This window comes from Brachyhypopomus gauderio, unplaced genomic scaffold (genome assembly GCF_052324685.1).
Source record: "Brachyhypopomus gauderio isolate BG-103 unplaced genomic scaffold, BGAUD_0.2 sc118, whole genome shotgun sequence".
Lineage (NCBI taxonomy): Eukaryota > Metazoa > Chordata > Actinopteri > Gymnotiformes > Hypopomidae > Brachyhypopomus > Brachyhypopomus gauderio.
Genome location: NW_027506939.1, coordinates 172,653 through 184,302, shown reverse-complemented (window position 1 = coordinate 184,302; position 11,650 = coordinate 172,653). Strand labels below are relative to the sequence as shown.

The following is an 11,650-nucleotide window of genomic DNA, read 5'->3' as shown; positions in this document are numbered from 1 at the left end:
GGAAATCTGTTTTTGTATATAGTGCACATATACAAACTATTCTGTAACTGGTTAATAAATGTTTCATTTTGTGCAAGTGTACATAATGACTATTACACCATTTATATTTTAGTCAACTAAATTCTTGATAATTAGTCGACTAAATTCGAATGATAATTATCAACTCCAATGACTAAATTATGACTAAAACTAAATGACATTTTAGTCAAAAGACTAACACACTAAAACTAAATCCAAAATTTCTGTCAAAATTTACACTGGTCTGTATGAGTTTGTAAATAGCAGCCTGTGCCCTTTTGTAGTGTGTACATACAATTTCTCATCAAACTGATTAAATTCAGAATATATACGTCTGCCATATGTTGCCACCCTCAAAAATTCCTGCCCCTCTCTCGCCACCCCATAAATATATTTCTAGATCCGCCCCTGCCTGTATACACAGGTTAAAGGGCACTATTGGGATCATGTGTGCGTGTATGTATTTTGTCTGTTTGTTTCTGTACACATGTAAGAGGTTTACGTGTATAGGGTGTGTTTTTACGGTAATTTGTGCATGTGGTGGTATGGGTATGTGTATTTAAGTCCTTGAGGATTGCGGCCTCTCCATGTCTTTCTCTGAAGAGCTGCAGCGATGAGAGGAGCAGTACTCGTCCTGTGTTTGTCCACTGTCTCTGTTTGGACAGCACCCACACAGACAGGTAAGAGAGAAAGCTTTCCAGCTGGGTTTTTGTTTTCTAGGATAAACAGTTATGCAGCATCAAAGGAATCAGATGGACGTGTCAATTTAAGTTAATTTGCTAAGAGGAGTCTGGTCACATCAAGAGTGTTGCGATGTCAGTTGTGTCATGATGCGGATGTGCTCACGCTCCTGTCTGCTCGCCCTTCCGTGTGCAGACTCTGGCCCCGTGGTAGTCCTGAAGGACGGCACCATCCGGGGCAGGTACGCAAGAGTGCATGGCTCGGAGGTGGTGGTGGAGCAGTACCTAGGCGTCCCGTTCGCAGCGCCACCCGTTGGGTCTCTCCGTCTGGCTGCACCCCAGCCGGTCAAGCCTTGGGAGGGGGTGAGAAACGCCACGCAGCAACCTAACTTGTGAGTGCACATCACCGTCTTATAATTCACCTACAGTGTAAAATTAGTAATATATCACAATCTAAACAAAAGAGCTGATATCTGGGCTGTGTTGAAGAGAATGTCAGAACAGGAATCACAGTCTGAATGGGAGGCATAGATAGGCACACAGGCAGGCAGGCTGGATAAAATTTTCAGTATCCAAAATGGAGTTGATAATACTTCACAACGAGGGAGAGAAAGAGTGAGGGAGGAAGACAGAGAGGGAGAGAGCAGCCATTATTTTTTAGGTCAAAACAACAAATTTTGCAATTAATAATTTTTTTTAATATGCATACATGCAGCTCTGAGGGGGTTATCTTCTGATATGGTGTAATTTTGGTCATGATACCTAATTCACTAGACGTGGTTTTACATGAGCCATGTCCATTTACAGTGCCCTCCCTAACCCAGTTTAGAGCAGAGTTTAGAGCAGCATCCACTCAGCCCTGTGACAGCAGGCTTTGTTCTGTAATGCTCTGGGATCTGCTTTACTAGGTCAGTAAGAGAGAAAATGGATTAATTTTGGCCCTCTCATCGCTTGGTGTGTCTGTTCTCACTTTCAACTGATGTTCTTCCTGACCATCATTCCCATCTCTACTTCTCGCCATCTCGTGACATGAAAGGTGTCTTCAAGACACAACCATCATGGAGTCTGTGGCAAAAATCATGGCCATAAATGTCACTCTACCTGCTGTCTCAGAAGACTGCCTGTACCTGAATGTGTACACTCCCTCTCAGCGGGTGGAGTCTGAGAAACTGCCCGTGAGTACATCATTCACACACTTACAAATAACCTATGAGTATATTTTCTGAGAGGGATCTGTGTTGAATTAGTAACCGTGAGATCAAAGGGAGACCTGATGAACACTGCACTGTCCCCTTCTGCACCATAATCGTTGTTGACAGTATCTAACTTTGCCCTTTGCTCCCTGTCACATTGATTGCTGCAAAATATGTAAACAAACACTGTGTCCATGCAATACTCTTCTTATCACCTGCCCCCACTACACAATCAGCAAATTATCAGAGAGATAGGAGATTTGAGCAGAAGCTCGGGGGAAAAAATGGGAGGAAGTTGCCGATGGCAGCAGGGACAGGCATTCACACAGGAAGTGTGCCATGGGGTTAACAATCCAGGCTATATAGCAAAAGAGATGGCCGCATTAATTGAAAAGAACACTCAGCTTCCTTTAATGCAGCGTTTCTCAAAGTGTGGGGCGCAAGCCTGGGTATTGCAGGTGGGGCGCAAGCAATTGGAAGAAATGAACCTTTTTAAGCCTGTCGTTTTAATGCCTGTTCATTTTGCATAAGGCCCGGATGTTTAAAATGTCTGCGGAACAGCGTGAACCAGGGTTAGATTAGGCCCTTTAATGAATTTGTACCGGCTCCCCCGGTCAACAAATTACGTTCGCCACGCCCCCCGTTAACAAATCACAAATCACATAAACAAATAAAGAGCGTAACTGGTAATTGCTGTGTTATTTAATCTCAGGTGATGGTCTGGATCCATGGAGGCGGGCTCGATATGGGCGGGGCACTTCAGTTTGATGGATCTGTACTGGCGGCCTATCAGAACATTGTTGTCGTTGTCATTCAGTATAGGCTGGGTATATTAGGCTTCTTCAGGTATGATTCACAGCAACACAATCTCATCCACCTCCTTTAGATCACCAGAACAGATCACACTGGAACAGAGGCATTTTGTACAGGGTAAATGATTAACCATCTGAAGAACACCTTCATGTACTCTCCAGAAATGGGGCCTAAGATCGACCAAACATAAATACATAAAAGACAGAATAATCAGCAAAATCACAAAACAAATCAAAATGTGTGTGTGTTGTCCCTGGTTTGGAATAAATATACTTTGGATCAAATTCATTGGATGAGGTCTGTATATCATGGGCCCAAATAACAAAGGAGAAGAATGTAATGTTTAATTATGGATGAACAGATGAAGACCCAAGTACACTTGAATAACACATCACTTAGCCATCATGAGCTGCATTTTACCTAAACACATGGCCCGTATGATTGTATAGTGTGGATTTCTACATGTGTTTGATGATTTAGCACAGGAGATAAGCATGCAAAAGGAAACTGGGGTTTTCTGGACCAAATCGTTGCACTCAAGTGGGTGCAACAGAACATTGAGAACTTTGGAGGAGATGCCCAGTCTGTCACTATCGCTGGGGAATCAGCAGGAGCAATCAGTGCATCCCTGCTGGTACGGTCATATGGCACTTTAGCCTTGTGTCAGACTTAAGGACTTGGCTTGTCGGATCATTGTGGCTTAACACTGACTTGAATATCGTTCACAGTCTAATAAATACTTAGTAATAAGTACCTCTAACACCCAAATGGATCTGACCACAATTTCCCACAATTGCCCAATTAAAAATGCTGTAATTAAGCTTCATTATGCATGCATGTATGGACTGTAGAAATGCAAATGGATCTGTCGGTATTTAATACTGGTATAACTGTGATGGAAGATGCTTGCAATTTTTGTGACCACATCTGCTTGTAGGTCTTGTCCCCGTTAGCCAAAGGCTTGTTCCAGCGAGCCATCTTCCAGAGCGGAGTTGCAAACCACGGAACGATCTTCGCCAAAACCCCCATGTTCACAGCCAGGGTAAATCATACCAAATGCAACAGGCTTTAATATGGCCAAAGCCACAAGGCGCTTGTGTTGTGGTTTCCACCTCTTGTGGTTGAGAATCAACACATCAACCACATTCACTATGGTGTACATTGTGAAGAGTTGTATGTGACCAATTGAATATATGTGACTGGAAATAGTAATAGCAAATAGTGTGCGTGTGTGACTGTTTTCATAACAGGTGGAGAAGGAGATGACCTGCACAGTTGTGGCTGTGTGTTGTGTAGTGATATAAACATGTTTAGGGTGTTTGAAACTGAAGCTGTGTTTGTTGCGTCTGTAGGCAGTAGCAAACTACACAGAGTGTGACCCCACACAAAGCACTGAGCTCATGGTGGAATGTCTGAGGCAAAAGTCTGAAGAGGACATCATAAAAGCCACTAAAAAAGTGAGACGAGAAAATCAATTATTATTAATGCATTAATGCTCTGGAATACATTATTACTGATGCATTCATGAGATGAAAAACATTTTTATTAATGTATTACCATTTTGAGAACAATCATTATTCATGCATTAATGCTTTAAAAAATGTATTAGTGTATTTTATCAATTTGCACATTTAGGCATATAAACATGGACATAATTTTGATTTCATTGGTGGAGGGGACACAAATGGCTTGACAACTGGGGTGCGGGGTGTGTGTGTGTGTGTGTGTGTGTGTGTGTGCCAATCAGGGTTGCCACCTATGTCTGACAAAAAACAAGGACACTGTCAGACTGACACAGGGTTGCCAACTTTTCAAGATCACTTGGAGTGAGATTTGAACCTTGGGGGGGGGGGGGGGGGGGGGTTGTGTAAAATGGACACAGCGTGAAAAAAAGACTGATTTAAAGTGTGCAGAATTAGTCGGTTAAACTAACCTAGTGAAAACCGGGACATTAAAAGATTTTTTTTTCCCGGGACCGAATATTAAAAAGAAGGACAGTCCCGGAAACCGGGACCGGAGGCAACCCTAGTGTCAATCGTTTGACTGGGGGGGGGGGGCGCCAGAGCGAACTACTAATAAACTAGATTTTTTTCAGCGTGAGAACTCGGAGCGGTCGTTTTCTGCGTGGTCCTAGCGCTTAATTCGTCGCTATTTAAATATTTGTTTTTTAACCGTAAAAACTGCAGGGGACCAAAACCGGCTTTTGAAAAAGTGGGGGGGACATGTTCCCCCTGTATCAAACCCCCCCCCCTCGCAAAATTACGTCCGTGCTACTTACGATATCGCTAATATCAGTCTAATGATTTGAAACAGCCATTACACCTTTTGAGTCATGGATGAAATTTTGGTGTGTGTGTTGAACGTTAATTGGGAAGGGGGGGGGGGGGGGGGGCTTTGGGGTTCAGCGTGAGAACTCGGAGCGGTTGTTTTTTGCGTGGTCCTAGCGCTTGATTCATTGCCCCCCCACCCCAATTACGTCCGTGCATATAAACATGAATACATGTCAAAATTGCATATTGGGATTGTTATGAGATATTGCATTGTGAAGGACTACAAGCTAATAAATTATACTACAAATGAATAATTATAATAATTGCACTGACTGATTTCCTGCAGAAGAAAGTCTTCCTGGGAGCCACTGTTGATGGAGAGTTCCTCACTGACATGGCTGAGGAGCTGCTGAAGAGCAAGGACTTCCTGAAGGTTCCTGTGCTGTTAGGCATCACAAACCATGAATTTGGTTGGATTCTCCCTCTGGTATGTGCTCATAACAAAATAAGAAAACCATCAAATTTATTATTAGTCCTCATTGTGACGGGAGTGCAAATATCACTCCAGTCTCAGGAAAAAAGTAGGATTTAGTGGATAAAGTGCACAAACTCAAAACCTGTGAACTAATCCAAATTAAGGATACAATAACCAGCAGTCAACTAGTCAATAAAAGTTTTTTTTTAATTGTTTTAGATCTTTACACCTCCAGGATGGCAGAAGGGTATGGAGAGACAAACAGTAAAAGCTGTCATGGACCAGTTTTTCCCACATGGGGTAAAATCCTGCTCAACTCTTTCATCTTTGCATCAGTACCCATGGTGGGCCATTCAAATTAGGTTGTTAGAAAATGTCTCCCTCTGCTGGATATATATTTAAAAAACATCTTAAACCTGATGAACTACAATCCCCAGCATGCACCTCTGTGATATTGATGCTCACCCAAGATGTTTCCTAGGTGTCAGCAGTGAATGACCTCATAATAGATGAATACCTTAAAAATGCTAAAACTCCAGAGGATGTAAGAGATAGCTACTCTGAAATGATGGGGGATCTTTTCATGGTTTTGCCAGTCATGAAAGTGGCTGGTTATCACAGAGGTAAGGATATCAGAGAGGAGCTTCCCGTGCCTATAGTCTTGATGGGCCAAGCCAGTGTGGCCCCTCTAACTGAGGGTCTCTTTGGTCACTGACAGATGCTGGAGTGCATGTTTACATGTATGAGTTCCAGCACCCGCCCAAGCTTCTAAAAAGTATCCGACCCAGTTTCGTGAAGGCTGATCATGGTGATGATGTCACATTTATGTTTGGCGTCTGCTTCTGGGATGGCGAAATCAACCTGATCGGTAAAAAAAAATCTAGTGACTATACAGCAGAATGTCAGGGCTTGTTAATAGCCATGACTGTGAAAATAATATTGTAACGAGCACAGCAGTAGCAATGTGATGATGATGATGACCATGATGACAATGACCATGATGATGTATTGTTTGCTATACAGGAAGATTTACTGAGGAGGAAAATGAGCTATGTAAAACCATGATGGGATACTGGGGTAACTTCATCCGCACAGGGTAAGAACAAGACCAACACCAAACCCACATCACTATATCACACAGTGCAGTTATTTTTACTACCAAAAAGTTCCAAGCAATATTTATCATAATAATTAATAATTAAGTTATTATTTATACTTTTTGAAGTGAAGTTCACATGAGAGAAAGTACCAAATTTCTTCGTAAAGCTCAAATTAACCAGTTTATGTACCATAGATCGGATCCCCCCAACATAGAGGCAGCAATGTTTAAAATAGATTTAGTACCGAATCTCTGAAAGATCCAGTAGATGTCAGTATAATAGCTGTTTCATAACGTGAAGTCGTTTCATTGGAAAATATGACTTATTGCTCCTTTAGTACACACAGATAATGCATAGTTTATGATGACTCTCATCATGTTCAATCACTAACACAGTAATGTTCATTTGGAAAGAGTCATTTTTACCTCACAATTAAAAAAACTCACAAATGTGAGGTCCAACCTAGTCTTATATTCATGTCTGAACTCCTGTACGAATTGTACAGAGACATAAACAGTGGCGAACAGGAATCTCATTAACATCATTAAAATTGATCAAATTAACTACTGAGTAAAGATTTATGCAAGACATCTATGAAATAGCAGAATATTTTCCCTCATGTATCAGATACATGTCTTTTGTTGGATTTTTATAAGCTGATATATCTTAATAGACTACTTTTAATCTCGTTAAAAGCTCTCCAAATGGACCTGGCTTGCCAAACTGGCCCCCCTATGACCAGTCCAATAAGTATATAAATCTAGGATTACAGCAGACAGAGGAACAAGACCTGAAACGAGACAGAGTGGATTTCATTCAGAAGCTCAGTGAGCGTGGCACCTCCTGACGTGTGTTTCTCTAAAGACAACTAAAAGTTACATTATCAATAAACGTTTATAAAATCCCCCACTTGTGTCGTTGTGTGTTTTCTTCATTGATGGGGTAGCATAACTGTTCACTGACCGCGCAGTGAGAGGTTGATGGGAAAGACCGATCGAAGTCGTGACATCTGAGAAAAGCGCAGCGAGCAAGAGCATCACGTGCCTGATTTTGACTAATCCTGTCTGGGTCCCTCCCACGACTGTCAAAAATCAAACGATCTGCTCTGCGAGTAGGAGCTTAAACGCAAACAGAAAGGGTGCAGAGTATGGAAAAGAAACAGTGCCAATTCGAAATGTAATCGCTACTAGGCAAAAATGGAAATGCAATCCACAAAATGCATTGCTTTTCCATACAAACATGCAGAATACGTGCCACAATGAAATGCAAAAGCACTATTACATTACGTTTCAATGCACTTTATCTCTTTATTGAAAAACAATACACAATAATTACCATTCAAAACCAAAACGCTGAATTTGTGCCAGAATTGAATATAATACAGCTCGAAATGTAATCACGGCACCGAGGTATTGCTTTTCACCGTACGGTATTTCTGACATAAATGTCTCCTTTAAATGTAATGATCACGAGATTGATTTAAACACTGATGTGATGAAAACATGCCACAATGAAAAGTAAAAGCTCCAGTGTGTGTGGATTTGTATTTAAAGAAAGAAACGCTGAATTCGTGCCAGAAGCCACCTTGAAATGCAATCGACTGAACGTCATTGTATTCCACTGTGTCTCTGCAAAGCTGTGTTTGTGCCAGAATGAAATCTAATCACTGTCCAATAGGAACGCTCGCCTGAATTTGGGGCGGGGCTTAGACTCCAGTCAGAAGCAATCGCTCGTAGTTGGACTTGAAAGCAGCAGAAATGTCTTCACGACAGAAATAAAATAGGAAATAAACAGTCTAATTGGACAAATTGAGGCTGGTGCAGTTATAGATGACTGTGCTTAACTTAATTAAGCTGAAGGTGCTGGACAATATTGAAAACGGACCTTGAAAGTGTCGTACATGTGCTTGAATTCCACCTTGTAAAGGTGGATGAACCCTGCAAACAGAGCTGAAGTGTGGACCGTCACCTCGACCCGCCACAGCGGAGCCCCCGCGATTGCTACCCGTATTTTCCAGATTATAAACCGCTACTTATTCCCTCACACTTTGAACCATGCGACTTATAATGAGGTGTGGCTTTTCTGCAGATGTTTCTTCACCCGTCAGGGGTGGAACAGAAAGTTAATCAGGTGGTAGGACAAAGTGGTAAATCAAAGAAGAAAGTGCTCATTTTCATTTAACTCATGCAAACAGCAGGCACGACGGAGAATTTTTTTCAAACGAACTTGTTGTGTCGAATTCTGACACCCCTAGTTTGCACACGCATAAAAACACTACAGATGATATTCCGGAGTTACAGTGATTTTAACTTAGTTCATTGAGCACTCTAGTTTTGTCCTAACTAGATATTTAGACATAATACTGCTGTAATACTGCAAAGTCGTGGTCAGAGGTGAACTTCGTATAGCCAGTGTGTATTTTATTTAACACCCTTGAGCAGTGGCGTGCACACATAGACATCAGGTGGTGCTAAAGCACCACCAACTCTGTCCTTTATCAACGAAAGTGCCCTTTTGAAACTTCGTTTTTTAATAATAATAATAATTATTATTATTATTATTATCATCATTTTACTGAGGTCGGTTTGAAATGATCTTTTGAAAACCTGAGCGATTAAAAAAATGCCCTAAAATGAGCCACCACCTCGCACACACCCGACCTCTCTCTTCCTTTAACACCAGATGCGCTGCAGCTGCAGTTCAGTTCAAGGAAGCGTCTTCAGCACAACACGCACGCTCACAGATAGACTTCGGCTGTTTCTCAATTCAGGGGCTGCAGCCCACGAAGTGCGCATTTGTAGGCCGGTTACGTCACTGCGCCGCGACGAGGCTGTCCCAATTCGTGGACTCCTTCTTATGCGGCCGACGAATGTAGCCTTCAAAACCCCGAAAACGAAGGATGCATCTGAGTATCCTTCGCGTCCCACCATATCCCAGGATTCATTGCTCTATGAACAATAAACAGGCGGAGTCTAGTGTACGGGCCGAAGAATTCGTTTTTAAATGTCGGTATTTTTTAAATATGGACATTTATACTGCAATGAGATGCTAAAAAACATGCCAGTTATTAATGATATTGCAGGTAAACATGTGCTTTGAGTATTTACTAAACGTTTATACATAAAAGTAACGTAAAAGTAACGTTTATAAAAATACATTGAATTTTGTTATGAAGTTATACTTCCCGTCAAACGTGAATACATGTTCAACGCATTTTCTTTTAGGCATTTGTGGGTGATGTGATATTTGTCGGACAGCTCGCTAACACGTATGTAACGTATGAAACGGGGCAGAGCGTGGTCACGCAAACATACGTCTTGCGAAGACTAGACTGTCTCATTTAACAGCCGTGAGATGCAGCCTACCCTGCCTTCGAAGTGTGTGGCCACCGTGGGCTGCGGTCTACGCGGTCTACGTAGGCTGCAGCCCCTGAATTGAGAAACAGCCCTCGGCTGAAAAAAGGGCCCAAGTGTGACCGGTGTGTTTCTGCGTTGTGTAAAAATTATCCGCCACATGCAATCTTTGTAGGCGATCTTCTTTTTATTCGATCAGCCACTCCTGTTAATACACAACAAGTGCATTGAACAATGCTGACAAACTCACTCCAGCACTCTCTCCCACGATATTAAAATGAAAAAGGGCCCGCGCGCGCAACGCGCATGCCTTGCTGCACATACCTGTTAATACACAACAAGTGCATTGAACAATGCTGACAAACTCACTCCAGCACTCTAAAAACATAATAGAAGAAAAGTGAGTGAAGCACAAATAACAGATTTGTAAAACATTTCCCCATCACCACCATAACTGAAATAAAATGGGTGGATAACAAATAGTGACATCAAGTCAATACACATCAAGTCAAATCGTACCGTTTGCCCTCTAAAGCTGGGCGTACACTGTACGATATTTTAAATCGTGTATTCAGCTCCAACTCAAACTGTACGACTAAATCGCAGGGTTTAAAAGTTCACAGCTCACGATTCATATACTCACACTATACGACCCGACGCTCTCATGCGATCTCACGAAGAGCGATTTGAATTTCAAACATGTTTGATATTCTTGCGACGCTGCGATTTCTGATTGGGAGTTGGTCGTTAGGTGTGAATCGCTCCTCGTTTACCTGTGTAAACTATACGATGCACGACACGCGATTGAGCCGAAACTCGGCCCGATCGCAAAAATAGTCGCACGAGTGAAAAATCGGCTGAAAATGGGCCAAAGATCGCAGTGTACGCCCAGCTTAAGCCCAACGTGAAATCATTTTCTTGTGCTGTAAAATGTCTCATACAGCACCAAACTACTAAGCATTTTTAGCCGACTGGTCACTTGATAAACTAGTCGCACTAGCGCAAATCAGTGATAGATAACGTGAGGACGACCACATACAAATAATTAAGGTAGAGTTTGCAAATCTATGTGTTAAGCTGAACGTTTTCTGTTGTATAGGTTTTGTTAGGCAACATAAATTAACACATTCGTTTGTGAAAGAAGAAACGGGAAGTTCCCCAATACCTGTGAAAAATGCCCATCTGCATTCGTGTAATGAAAACACTCAGTAGCCTATAACTCCTTCTCGTACTTTTTGGTCTTTTTACTGTCTTAATTGTAGGCCTATATTATAGATTTACTAATTGGAAAATATATGCAACAAGGCCTGCAGACAGTGGAGGGTAAACAGAAGTTAACTGAAGGACTTAAAAATGACTGTATATATTGGATATGGATTTTATCAGTTGGTGGTGTGACTTTTTTTCCATTGAAAACTCACGTTTAGAGAATGTTACAAATAAAAGTCAAATTTCATTCAACATGTGCTTGTAATGTTTTAAATAATGAAGTGTTCCACGTGCGCTAAAAAGTGCACGTGGAAATGGTTCAGAGGGGCAAGTTGAGTTTTGAGGTTTGCCTGGCCCAGGACCTTACAGGCATACAGCAGGCCTCTGAGCTTGCCCCTCTGAACCATTTCACCTGTGCGCTTTACTCAATATGCCATGTTTCCTGTTAGATTTGAGGCATAAAATGATGTCGGGCCAGGCCAAAATGAGGTTTCTCTTACAGATAGTAACCGTTTACGTATGATGCATGTGTTGCTTGT

General features: G+C 41.8%; 1 protein-coding gene across 1 annotated transcript; it reads left to right on the top strand.

Moving 5' to 3' along the window:
• Nucleotides 1-237: 237 nt before the first annotated feature.
• Nucleotides 238-7,436, top strand: LOC143497982 (fatty acyl-CoA hydrolase precursor, medium chain-like). The gene is made up of 13 exons (XM_076993642.1): nt 238-698; nt 895-1,090; nt 1,735-1,873; nt 2,604-2,737; nt 3,185-3,338; nt 3,642-3,746; nt 4,057-4,161; nt 5,321-5,461; nt 5,669-5,749; nt 5,931-6,072; nt 6,168-6,317; nt 6,473-6,545; nt 7,246-7,436. Exons 1-13 carry the CDS (start codon nt 632-634, stop codon nt 7,394-7,396), a joined length of 1,638 nt encoding a protein of 545 aa, XP_076849757.1. The 5' UTR covers nt 238-631; the 3' UTR covers nt 7,397-7,436.
• The last annotated feature ends 4,214 nt before the right edge of the window (nt 7,437-11,650 follow it).

Coding starts and splice junctions, on each gene's coding strand:
- LOC143497982 (XM_076993642.1), top strand. CDS start 632: ATGAGAGGAGCAGTACTCGTCCTGTGTTTGTCCACTGTCTCTGTTTGG. Junction 1,874..2,603: donor TGGAGTCTGAGAAACTGCCC/GTGAGTACATCA, acceptor ATTTAATCTCAG/GTGATGGTCTGGATCCATGG. Junction 6,318..6,472: donor TGGCGAAATCAACCTGATCG/GTAAAAAAAAAT, acceptor TTTGCTATACAG/GAAGATTTACTGAGGAGGAA.